Source organism: Montipora foliosa, chromosome 3 (assembly GCF_036669935.1).
Source record: "Montipora foliosa isolate CH-2021 chromosome 3, ASM3666993v2, whole genome shotgun sequence".
Classification (NCBI taxonomy): Eukaryota; Metazoa; Cnidaria; class Anthozoa; order Scleractinia; family Acroporidae; genus Montipora; species Montipora foliosa.
Window position 1 is genome coordinate 15,376,574 of NC_090871.1, and position 13,324 is coordinate 15,389,897.

The 13,324-nt window shown below is 38.4% G+C and overlaps 1 protein-coding gene across 1 annotated transcript in view; it reads left to right on the forward strand.

The window, feature by feature from the left end:
- LOC137996906 (cilia- and flagella-associated protein 47-like) overlaps positions 1 to 13,324 on the forward strand; it is a 68,908-nt gene that overhangs the window by 2,423 nt on the left and 53,161 nt on the right. The window contains exons 4-16 of the mRNA XM_068842544.1: positions 327 to 373; positions 2,063 to 2,291; positions 3,528 to 3,825; positions 4,651 to 4,996; positions 5,434 to 5,592; positions 6,513 to 6,665; positions 7,233 to 7,339; positions 7,785 to 7,867; positions 8,171 to 8,267; positions 9,166 to 9,269; positions 9,827 to 9,939; positions 11,364 to 11,497; positions 13,025 to 13,135. Of these exons, the coding sequence (XP_068698645.1) occupies positions 327 to 373; positions 2,063 to 2,291; positions 3,528 to 3,825; positions 4,651 to 4,996; positions 5,434 to 5,592; positions 6,513 to 6,665; positions 7,233 to 7,339; positions 7,785 to 7,867; positions 8,171 to 8,267; positions 9,166 to 9,269; positions 9,827 to 9,939; positions 11,364 to 11,497; positions 13,025 to 13,135 (1,981 nt within the window). The remainder of the gene's footprint in view (positions 1 to 326; positions 374 to 2,062; positions 2,292 to 3,527; positions 3,826 to 4,650; positions 4,997 to 5,433; positions 5,593 to 6,512; positions 6,666 to 7,232; positions 7,340 to 7,784; positions 7,868 to 8,170; positions 8,268 to 9,165; positions 9,270 to 9,826; positions 9,940 to 11,363; positions 11,498 to 13,024; positions 13,136 to 13,324) is intronic.

Genomic DNA, 13,324 nt, shown 5'->3' on the forward strand with positions numbered 1-13,324 from the left:
GGAAAATCTTCGCTGGTACGGGAATGCTTGCTAAGGCAGGCTTAAGGAAGTTTGTATCAGAGAGGGTATGAATTTATTGATGATGGCTTTGTGAGTGGCATACCCAGGAAAAGAATCTGAGAGGTCCAAGCATTATCCTGTGGAGAAAGGTCACTGTGATAATTATACATGTTCAATGGAAACTGTCCTTGTTAAGGAATACATGTAAATACCGGCGGTACCCTTAATAGTATTGAGATACCAGCAATTTCAATTAAGGAAACTGTAAAAATTATTTTAATTGTAACATGATTGATTACATTGCAATTTGTGTTTTACTATTGCAGCTTGAATTTATCAGTAAAACTCCAGGAGAACTCAATGAAATAGCACAGTGAGTGATATTCTGTTGTTGTATAATTGGGGGAGGGGTCAATCAAAGGTTCAGACTTAAGCTTAATTTTGATTAATGTTTGGTCAATCATGCTAGGGACCAATTTCCAGCAAAAAAACAAAGGCATCACAATAAAGCTTTAAGCTCATTGACAATATTTAGATGAGCTAATGGGAGCTGGTGCCCCAAGGTTAGTGGATTTAGGAAGAAATCTGTTTGGGGAAGGAAGTCTCCATAATCTTAGAAGCAGCTACCACTCAATGGCACTGTCATAGTGAAAAAAACTTAGTGGAGTACTTACCAACCTAATATTTTAACCTAGGAATGGGAGGGGAGGGAAGGGAAGGAATTAGGAAAAGCTAACCATGAAATTGGAATCAGCAAACAAGAAACTTTTAAGGTAGCTGGTAACACTGGCCACCCTGGAAAAGATTGAGGTAGCCACTAAGCCAGTTCAAAGGCTTACCACTGACTGGCATTGTCTTCATTCTAAGTGTGCCTAAATTCCATTTAGCCACACTGAAGGAAGAAAGGAGGACAAACTGATTTAAAGGGGCTATGTCACATTATTTTCAGTTGTTCAAGGAAATTTTTAGTTTAAATCGCAAATTCCTTTACTGGTAAAATTATCGTTATATCACAAACAAAATGATTCTGAGCAAAAACGACCTTAGTCTAGGCAATTTGCCATGAACTTGAAAAACGTTGGGCCAACCTCTTTCAAGATTATCCAAAGGCAATTTCTGTTTCAATCTTGTCCATTTTTGTCCATACATGCTTCTCTTTCCTTTTTAAGCTGTATTTCTTTCAATGTTTCAGTCTACTTTTTGGGCATCTCAATGGGTACACGTCATGAAATTACATGTTTTTCCATGCTGATTCCAATTTTATTGTCACAATAAGTGATATAATTACAATAATTCGAGAGGTGTCGTGGCTCAGTTGGCTAGCATGTGGCTTTCGGAGCAAGAGGTCCCTGGTTCAATCCTCGGTGACTTCAATGTCTGTTTCGACTTTCCTCTGATCCATGTAGCTATGGCTTTAAATATCCGTAAAACGGAACACTGACAGAGGGAGAGGGGGGGGGGGGGGGTTAAAGGGCGCACCATCGGCTTCCATTTATACCAGTTTTGTAACTGAAGGAACTACTGATGTTAAAGTTGTACTACGACCAAAAAAACAATTCTTTTTTTTCTTTGGATTTCAAAGCTATGTTAATTAAACACTAACTGACCCAAGTTTTAAGTTCTGATTTTAACAACTTAAGACACCTGTTTATTTTAACTGGAATTTTCTTATTTATTGGTCTGCCATTACTAACTTAAAAATCTTGAGAGAGCTGGGTCGAGGAGAAAGTGACGTCAAAGACTCGCTAGTTTAAGAATACAACGCGTGTGTACGCTGCTGAATTAATATGCAGCATGCACCACTAGTCACCAACACTGAGGTGAATGTTTCAGGCACAAATTCCGCGTGAGTTGCTTGGAGGTGAATAGCGAAGGATATTTGGAGTTTGAGTAGCCAATCAGAGCTTGCATTCAACGCTATCCACTGTTTTTGCATAATTATACTAATAATGATTATCTGTCCTTTATTTATCTTTTGTGAAAAAATGTACCCAAAGTCTGTTAATGTTTGTTTTTAATGAGTAATATTATTATCAATATTATTCTCACCTATGTTCTATAGTGTAAAACTTGAGGGCCAGCTTCCAACAACTCTTCAAATTATTGGAAATGTTGTGGAGAGATCTCTGGAGCTTTTGACCCTGGACACCCAGGAAACTGTGCGGACAATTAACTTTGGCTCAACGTACTATGGTACAGACCTCACAAAATCTTTCATGATTTTTAACAATGGACCAGATGAGGCAAACTTTGTTGTTGTACTGGAAGAAGGTGGAGAAGGACAAGAAGTGGTATGTTCTAATGTTTTCACAGTTTTTGCTATTGTAAGTTGTATTCCAGACCTTATACATGTAGTTGTTATTCAGTGTATTTTTTTTACCATAGATTTTTTTATGGCAGACTTATGATGTTAGTCGTAAAAAACTGTGCATGTGAGGGGTCAGTGCTCGAAATTAGGAGTCGTCTGGTCATTCCAGACAACTAGAAAGTTTACTAGGCAACTAGTTTAAGGTGGTTGCCCACGAAAAAACAACAGACAACCCAGCCAAAAATAGAAAATGAATTACATATTAAGCAGCACTCTACTCACACAACGGTTTTCTGATGTCAATGTGTGATAGTACTGTAGTGTGAGGTTAACGATAATTAATTTGCTGCAGTTGAGCATTTTTTCCTGTGTTTTGAATATCTGTGGCTTTTATAAAAAAATGTCAGGTTGGGAAATTCGCTGGTATTGTGATGTAACTGGTGATGGAAATAACTTAACCCAGACTTAAAAAACTACAGGCGCTCACTTAGAGCTGTGGGATACGCAAGTTCCAACGCCATGTGATTGCTTCTCAACATGGCGTGCATTTAATTGTAGGGGGTTTCCCAATGGGCAACCAAGCATTTATCGGGGCAACCAATTTATGGTTTGCATGTAGTTGCCTGACTTTTGAAACAGGGACAACCTGGAATTGTTTTGTATTTCGAGCACTGTGAGAGTAATAAACGTAAAGGGACATACATGTAGCTTGATGGTACTCTGGTTTGAAGAAATTTGGATAAACATGTCACTTAAAATTTACTCTTCAAAGACCCATTTTAATAATTTAAGGGACAGGAGAAAACCGTACCTAGTGACAATCTTGGAATATTTTTAGTTTTTTAAATTTTTGTTTGAATTTTCACAGATGTTAAATCAAAACGGAAACAAAAACAATGCCCTGTGGCTTGGGAATTATTGTGTGCAGAAAACTCTTTTTCTGGACCGGCACTGCGGTTTGTTAACATGAGATACAAAAGCTGCCCTTTTGTGTCTTTAAATGAATGAATTAGTGAAGGGACGCTTACCTGTGTGCGATTCAAAAGGTGATAGAATTTTCATACAACGGTCCATTTTTTAAGCAATACAATCTTCCAATTTTCTTTAAACCAGAGCAGCATCGAACTGTGTTTTATTGTCAACCTAGTTGTAATGTGAACCTTAACCTTTGAAGCTTAAAAGGAGTTAATTAATGGCTTGATTGTTGTTTTTGTCCCAGGGTATTGATTTGACTAAAAATACAACAGCCATGCTATTGTCACAAACTCAGTCTCAAGAAATGGGATTGGCCAATGACTTGACAACGCTAGTTACAGCCTTACCAAGCCAGGGAGTCCTTCATCCTCTCGAACAAAGAGAGATTCACTTTAGATTTAGTCCAAGGTATACTAAGTCTAACAAGGGTTGGACGAGAACTGACCAACCTCCACCGAGGAAGGACTACACTCTGTTCATGCATATAGAGACAGTTGGAAGTGTTGCTGGGATTTCTGACTTGGCTGCAAAAAGTAATGGAGGTACAGAGAGCAGCAAGGAACTGAATGCCTTGGGATCAGGCTGCCTGTGTAGCATCGAGACTGACTAAAGAATTTCCATTAGTTGTTTGAAGGCATACGTAAATCCATGTTGCTAAAATTAATATTTTTTGCTCTTTTTTAACACTGACCAGTACCTTACAGCCCCTTCTACACAGGCCAGCAAGATCTCTATTGAATCTACAAGCACACTGTAGCCATTGTTATGTACAATTTCTGTTCTTATTTAACCAGATAATAGTAGTTACCGTCTTTGAACTGAAAATCTACACTCCCAATTAACTTTTATCCCTTTCATTCCCACGATTGAGATGTGCATTCTCCCAACTAGTACCATATAGTTCTTTGTTGGGGAGTCATGAGAATTTGGTGTTAGATTAATCTTCATTCTCAATCCTGTCTGACTGACATTTCTTTGAAATTGTGAGGAGAATTTACATACCAAGTTCTCCTGGGGGTCAAAAGTTAATACTTGCAGTTGCAATAGTGAGGGCATGACTATAAACCATTTTCATATCCAGCACAATTTACACTTGTAAATGCAATAATTCTTTCTATCAATCTACCAGCAAATGCTGTAGGAATAGGATCAAACTTGGAGAATTATTCTTTGATTACTTTCTTAATAATGTTAGGGGCATCTCTTTTCACATTTTTGTGCCAAATAATATTAATTATTACTGTCTAGTTGTTTGAATTTAAAACTTTGCAGAGCTGGGTCATTGTTATTGTAACTTAATGATAGGTTAATCAAAATATTGTGGCAATATCATTATTTTTTGTAACTGATGAATCTTCCCGATCAAGGTTCACGAGTTGAAGTGGCACTCCTGGGAACAGCTTTACCAGTGCTTCTGTCCATCTCACCTAGTCCTGTGTTCAAGTTTGGAGATTGTCCTGTTGGCAAACAAATTGATGCACTTTGCACTGTAAACAATGAGTCAGCAGGTTTGCCAGTTGCATTTTCTCTCCATTCCACGGCACACTTCCACTCGTCACCATCACAGGATCATATCAGTCCTGGCCAATCAGTGGACGTGTTGTTATCATTCAGACCTAATCAAATGGGAACATTTAAACCAATGGTTCCACTGGAGGTCATGGGAAGTGTCACAGATGACTTTTCATCTGATGGGGATCCTACTGCAGTCAAGTATGTTTAAAAAACAATAAGAGGCATTTTTTGGGTTTATCAGCATGAGGATAAATAATAATATTATGATAATTGTACGGCCAATTAAGTTATTCAAGGCAGGATTATAATTAAAGCAAATCAAGGTTAACTACATGTACCATGTGAACGTATTGCTTTTTCTATAGTTAACCCTTTTCTGGCTCTAAGCTATTTTTAGTTTCTCATAATTAAGTTGTTTTGTGATGTTTTGATATACAATTAAACATGCTCAAGCAAAATGTCTTAATTGACTTCTGCACAGCTTTTTGTAAAATAGTTATTATTGTCACATGAATAATAATTATGGAGATGAAAAGAAACTCCCAATTTTTCCCATTATATTTGTCCTTTTCAGTATTTTGTGTACAAGTTGAAACTTTGTGTTAAATTGTTTGTTTTTCTGTGTTTACTCACAGGCTGGTCCCAATTTACACCACCCTAATTCACCTCCATGGAACTGGCACCAGGGAGACCAACCAACAAAAAACACAGCCACCCTCTGGTACACTACAGGTTGCCCACCCTAATGACCGAGCCACTAGTATTAGACCTGCAAAGAGAAATGAGAATATCAAGTGAGGCCCTTTTCAAATGTCTGCACGAGATTGCTTGCTTTAAAGTACATGTGTAGACATAACTATATATTAAAATAGACAAAGCCATGTTTAATTTTAATAATATACAACATAATAGGATTGCTTAAGGGTGTAAATTGAAAGGGAGAAGTGTTATGATCACCCATGGATGTCTTAATAATAAATCACTGATAAAGGTGACACAGTATGTAATTTATTATAATACTGACTGCAGTAATTAGTCATTAAATGTAGCTTTGGTATAATTATCATAACAATTTGGGGGAAAAACAAATAAAAAGAGATAATAATTATGCAATAATTCTAGAACGATTGGTGATTACCCATCACAAACAATTTTCCTTCAGTAAAACAAAGTAATAGAATAATAATTGTTTCCCTCAAGGATCACTGAATGCCTATTTGTAATGAATAATATCAATGACTCAGATTCTTTCAAAATACATCTGTATCTTAATTGTTCGCTTCTAGTACAAATTGTTGCAAATAGGGGAAATTGCAAACTTCGTTTTATTAATGTTACTTGAAGCTGTTAGAGTTGACATGTACGGATCCTTCATCTGTTAGAAATTGAAGTACCAGGTATATGTTTGATGCATTAAATTGCAAAATGAACAGTTTCTTGTATTTGTCTGTCAAAACATATTGTTCAGCCAAATTGGCAGTAGGATAATATTATTGAGGATGTACCTTACTGGTATAATGAATGAGTTAAAAACGCTGTATCAGTAAGCCTGTAATCTGTTAACCTGGACAAAGAAAATTTGTGGTGTGGGCTCTGTTCAATACCAGTAATGGCAATATTATTTGTTTTTCGTTGTTTATTCCAGCAATGTTCCAAATAATGTAGGATGCATTCATCTTTGTTCTTCATGACATTAATTTTTGTCTTTTCAAAGAACGCTGTTTACTGGCATTGAAAGGTACACATTTGTTGACCCAGACTATGCTTACACTGATGAAGAAGAGCAACAAAGGTTTCAACATAAGCAGCAATATCTTGATTACATCAAAAGACTTGGAGAGAAACGATTACTCCATGAAAAGAAAAGGTAACCTGCTAAAAGTATTACAAGGTGGCTTTCATGAACCCATTGATGAGTAAAAATTAATCCTCTAGCATTACTAACTTTAAAATCTTGAGAGAACTGGATTGAGGAGAAAGTGACGTCAAAGCTCACTAGTTTAAGAATGCAAGGCGTGTGTGTACATGTAATATGCAGTATGGGAGTTTTGCACTTTCAGACTTTTAAACTTGTGTTTTGCATTTACATTTATAATATAAGCTGCATTTAGACGTCACTTTTCCCTAAATAGTTCCAACCTTCTGAGGTCCAATCAGTCAGTATTGAGCGTGAGTAGTGGTGGACCATGAAATGCAAAACTTACAATCAAAGTAAACAGCCTTTGGATTAAAATCAAAGCTCAAAATTTTGCCATTCAGGTGTTAAGCAAACGCACTTTCAAAATCTGAAGAAAAAAGGGAAGTGACTGTTTTATCATAGTAGCACTTTAATTTTAGTGTCTCAACACTGATTAAAGCTAAGGGTGTTTTACCTGTGAAAAAACGTACAGAGATTCTAGTAATGGTAGATGTGTTCATGTTTGTTTTTTGTTAGTGAGTTTCATGAGCTCAACAATGCTCTTGATTTGGGAATGAAGAGCAATAGAGGATTAAAACCTCCAAAGATTTCAACGTTGGAAATTTCCAGGTCCTCAGAAGAAGGTGGGTAGTTATTTTTCATATTTGGTATCATAATAAGTTTAATATTATTGTTGTTTGAGTTTGAGTTTGAGTGAAGCTCCAGCACTTGGCTAAGTAGCCTGACGTCTGGCTGCTATACACAATTGTGGTCTCATTCACACAGAAGCTAATCCTGCCAAGCCGACCACATGCTGGAAGGTCAGACCACGACACTGGGAACTCTGTCCCCTTCTCTTTTCGAATAGAGTGTGGGATCTTTAACATCCCACAGAGTTAATGAACCAGGGCTGTGTTGGTCTGGCCGGGGATGTGAACCCGTGACCTCCCACACGAAAGTTCAGTGCACTCTCGATTGAGCCAACCGGCCGACTATCATTAACGGGGTCATCTGCAACACTGTCATAATAAAATGGCCATAATCATCAGGACCATCATTGTCTTGACTAACGTTGTTTTTCTTATGCAGCTCCCTTCACAGTGAGCGATGAAGTGAAGCTGCTGAGTTCCTTGACTCTGGAAGGAAACAAGTCTCAAACTCTATCAAAGCCTGTAAGTCAAATAGGCTTTGACACATTATGCTTGCATTATTTTGAGCGTTTTAGCAAGGGAAAGGCAATTACGCCAGCATTTTTGCAAAAATGCGAACGAAAACACAGCTAGGTTTTTGTCTGTTCGCTGCATGAATTGGTATATTCTTTTGGCTCAACCACATTGAGCTGTGACATTTTCTAGCCCCAAGACAGCAAACTAGGGTGATTAAAGCAAAATATACTTTTTCTGTTCAAAATAGCTTTTGTGCGCATGGTGCTTTTTTGTCTTAAAAGTGTTTGTTTTGTTGTTTTTGTTTTGCAGTTAAGTGATGGCTTGAATGCTATTCCGATGACTGAAAAGGAAAAGCGTGACTGTTCTTCGGTGCTTTCCCCACAGCAGCTTAAACTTGTGGATATAGGTAGAAATTTGCGTGCAGTTCCAGTAACTGTTGAAAGGCTGTCGTGCGGCAGAGAGTGATTCATTGGATGTTATCAATCATAAGCTTTTTCACTTACTTGAAATACACGTAATTAGGCGGAGTTCCATTTTTATGTATGTCACGATGTTTCCCATTAATCGTATACCTCAACTACATATTCACAAAGACGAGGTGTTATACAATATTTTTTAGTTCAGACTGATCATAACTGTTCATGTTTACCGTATTTACTCAAATAAACGCCGCGGCGTTTATTTAATTTTTCACGCCTCAAGTGCGTCGCTTATTCGAGGGCGGCGCTTATTTAAAAATTGGACGCCACACAGAAAAATTTCTGTACGGGGAATAACAGAAACGTCTTTTGATAGTCACCATTTGACTCTTACGGCATTTTAGTTCCCACCCTGGTCAGAGTTTTTCTCAGTCCTTGTGTGGGCCCATTTCCATCAGTAGGGCTAACGCTCACATGGTTCATATGGGATTGAAATCTAGCACTTCACATTACACTCTATTCAGTTAACTCTATTTTACTTACTGGACGAGCAGTGAAATACAATCACTTTGAACTAAAGAACATCGGTTTTGATTCAAAGAAATTCCCCATGCTGTGCTAGAGTTACTTTTTAGTGTTTTTGTTTTAATTTGACGAAATTCCTCGAATAAACGCCGCATTGAGACCGCGGCGCTTATTCAGGGGCGGTGCTTATTTGCTTTTTTGTCCCAAACTCTAAGTTTAATTCTGGACACGACTGATGTTGATAACACAGTATATAGGCAAATTAGGGAACACTTACCGGTAGTAAGCTTTGTCAAAATTAGCTCAAACGAATTACACGCATTTTTGGGCATACACTGTACCTCTTATTTTTTTCCTCAGGTCCCTCCCTGATGGACTTTGGCCAAGTTTGTTTACGATCTGTTAGTACCAAAGATCTTATGATTGTTAATAACTTGGACATTTATATCCATGTTGTTGTGCAGGTAAAACCACTATCCCAAATGTAAATACTTCCTAACCAAAGTTCATCTGGTTTTAGCACCATCACAAGAGTTGCTAGATGTAATGCAATAGCTATTAGCAAAACCCACTTTTTAGAAAACGAAAGAGTATAAAATTATCTCTATCTACGTCGTCCTCCGGCCACAACATTCTTCTGGTTGTCATGGTAGAGCATTGTCTTTTTCAGGTGGTCATGACATTGTCGTAGCCTGTGTTGACCAACAGAGTTTTGACCCGGGCTAAGTAGGCCTTCTTCAGCCTCTGTTGGTATTCCTGGTATTTCCAAATGCTGGCTGCCTTAGAACAGGGTGTGAAACATTCCCCCCTCCCCCTTCCGTAGTGCCGTACCTTAACTGAATCGAAGGCAGATCGCCATCAAGCGGCTCATTGGTGAGACGAGGGACTGTCTGCAACTAAGTAACTAAGCAACTAAGACTGCTAAAAGTTGTGCGATGAAGTATGATAACGAACACGCTGTTGTAGAGTTTTTTTTTTTTTTTGCACAAATCTGAATTGAAAATTGTGACTATTATTGTAGATAGACTGTCGAGAACTTCGTCAGACGTCTCCATTGTCTCAAGTTATTCCACCAAACTCTGTGGCAAAGCTTGCTATGATGTTTGAATCTAATATAAGAGGAACATTTGAAAGGTAAGCAATAAATCACTGTGAACACTTTTATAACATCACTTTTTTGTCACCCAAAGTTTTGCAGGGTTTGAGAATATTGTATTTCAACCAAATGTTGACACCTGGGGCGGTTGCTCGAAGCCTGGTTAGCGCAAACTGTGCTGCAAACAACCCGAGCCTGACTTGGTGATCACTGCACTTTACAGTTCACCCAAGGGTCTTTTTATTATTAGTGGTATAGAAGATAAATGAAATTCACAACCTCGTTCTCAGGCGACAATGGAGACCCTGGGAACGAGGTTGTGAAATTCATACATTAGATTTGTGGAATATGATACTACTTGTAAGGGAACGATCAATGCAAGTTGTGATAGAGTGAGCTAATTTAAAGTTATGCAGCTGAAATGTTTCTATCAAGTTATTTTATTACATTTCTGTATTGTGAATGCATGTTTGAGATGGAATGAACAGTTTTGCTTGTAAAAGTTCAATGTAAAATCGTAAATGGTATTAATCCCGGAGGCATATCATAATTCAGTACAATCATCCAGGTGAGTGTAGTCCTGAGAAGGACTGTCTCGGGTGACACTGACTTGACTGGCATTGATTTGACTCTGAAGATGATTTCCGCTCAGGTTGCCGAAACGTCAGTCAGTAGGGAGCGTACGAATCGACGACGCGCCGTCCGGTCACTTCATAGTCCCGCGTCGCCGTCCTGTGTAAACTTGAATTTATGATGTTCGCTGTAAAGACGACGACGTTTGTGCGCGTGCGGTAAATTTTCCCGCCGTTTGTGAAGTTTGTTTTTATGTTTTCATAAGGTAAGTTGTTTGAATCCAAATGCCTAACTTCAGAGAAACGGAAGCTCGAATAGGATACGGTGATCGAACAAACAAGAATTTGTACTTTTATACGATGTTCCCAAGTACAAAAGACCCAGAGTTTCCGAACAGGAACCATGAAAAGGTTCGAGTTGACGAATGCAAGGCTCAGTTTCGTTTCCACAGGGGGGACATTTATAAACGACGAGGTAACCACATAACAATGGTTTAGTTTTAGCTTCGATTCGTGCATCAGTTTAGTTTTAGCTTCCATTTCTGCATTATGCATGTGCCTCGAACGCTATGCCTATCTTTGTTGATACATGTACGAAGATTTGGCTTTGACTTTCACTAGCGCTTTCATTTTTCGTTGGACTGTAGTCACCATGGCACTGAGAGCGCAAGCTCGTTACTTGAACAGCATGCCCCTAAATGTGATGCTTTATTATCCGAAAAATAATAATAAAAAAACACCTGAAGCAGGACTACACTCACCCACACGATTATGGCAACTGAGCAAATGTGTTAGTCATGAAATAATCTTTCACAACATTTTGTTTAAATATGAATTCGCTCTTCTTTTTGTTATTGATAAAGTGCTTTGTTCCCCACTAATGTTTATAGAAGCGTCAACTACAGCATAAACGGTTATCATCGCCAACATATTGTAGTTATGGCGGAAGTTGTGTCAGTGGCTCTTGAGTTATCGTTGGATGAAGTTGTACTAAAACCCTCCCCTGGTCTTCTCGCCGATTCAGGTAAAAAGCTCCACGTTTGCGTTAACGATAAAATGATACATGAAATGAATCATATATTGAACTGCGGGTAGTTCAATATATGATTCAAAATGTCCGACAAGCATCCCCGCCCCTTTTTGTGCAAAGCCCCCCCCCCCCCCCCCCTTACCTTCCGTTGGGGGACCGGAGGCCCCGTCTCAAAATCCTTTAATGTTCATAACCCTGTGGGACGTAAAAGAACCCACACACTATGAGTAGGGCGTGGAGTTCCCGATGTTGTGATCTGTCTGATGCGGTATATAGCTATCTGGTTGAACTCCTAGTATAGTGCATTCTGATTTTGGAGAATCCAAATTAAACCATTAAAGTGTGAATGATAGTATCAGGGAATTTTCCTGATCTATGAAAGGCAACATCTGCCGTTTGCCGTTTCACGTAAAGGCAACGCTAAATCTATCTGTTGTCTTGATCGTGACTTGTTTCAAATTGGCGCTTAGAGCGGTTTTCAATTGAGTGTCGAAAGTAATTAGTGAATTGCTTTGGTTACATTTTCTTCACTCAGTGATTGGTTGAAAGTTCTCGCGCCATTTTTTCAAGCAATCAGAAGTGAAACCAAAAGCAATCGTTGCTTGCGTGTGCACATTTTCCCGCGCCTTGTGTCGGCTACGTGTGATTACTTCGAGTTTTGATTGGTTTACTGGATTGTCTCCGTCCTTTTTGATTGGCCAAAGTAATTACTTTGGTTTTGGTTTTACAACACTCGATTGAAACTTACTCTACGTTGCAAGATTGGTAATTAATGGAAAAATGCACCCCATCTTAGGATTATCTCGTCAATCATCGTCCAAATTTAAAATTAAAAAAAAACATTTAAAGTCGGCATTGTTTAACTGTGTTCGCTTTGTTTTTGCAACTAACACCAGCAGCACTCCAAGCTACGCATAGAAAGCACGAGTCAATTTGAAGTTTTTCCGTGCCCACGCTGTTTACTGCTTCAATTCGATTTGATTTACAGTCTCTCCGAAACGTTACGCACTTGTGCTCGGATTTAGAAGCTGGAGACTTGAAAAAAGTGATTATCAAACGTTATCTTTTGATGAGAGGGGAACACTTGAGCACTCATAAACCTCTCAGAACAAAAAACAACAACCAACAAACTCAACCCGCCTATGACGCAAGGGAATTAAACTGATTACACATTAATGAAAGGCGATTTCTCTCATCATCGCACCAATCCTTCTCCCTTAGCTATAACATTCCTACCTTTATACCCGATTCACACCAACTAAACACGTTTAATTAACCAGGTTTAACAAAATAAAAATGAGCAACGGAAGGCTGAAAGACTGAATTTTACGTATGGTTCATGTAAATTCTAATGTGTGTCTTCATTGTGTTGAATTTGGAATCTACATTATGTCAGCTAGTAACTTGTATGAAGAAAACAATTTTAAACCATGTTTAACTAAACAGCTTTTAAACGTGTTTAAGCTTTGGTGTGAATGCGGTATTAGATAACATTTTCATTTCCGTAATACAACATTGTAGGTCTCCGCGGTTCGATCACCTTGTTAAACGAAAGGAACTTCCCGGCTGAGTTTTCTTGGTCTCCAGTTGTTGATGAGAAAGGGACAGCATTCTCTATTAGACCATCAAGTGGTAAGGTTGCCGGTTTGCCTTTGTGCATGCCATACTTGCTAAAGATGTGGTCGTTGAAGTGAATTTACTGATTTGGTCAAATGAAATTGAATCAAAACGTAAGATCATCTAAAACAAGTGAGACTTTGTTATGTGTGATATGCTCAAAGAAAAGCTACGACATGGCGTTTCACATAATTGAGGAGTTAA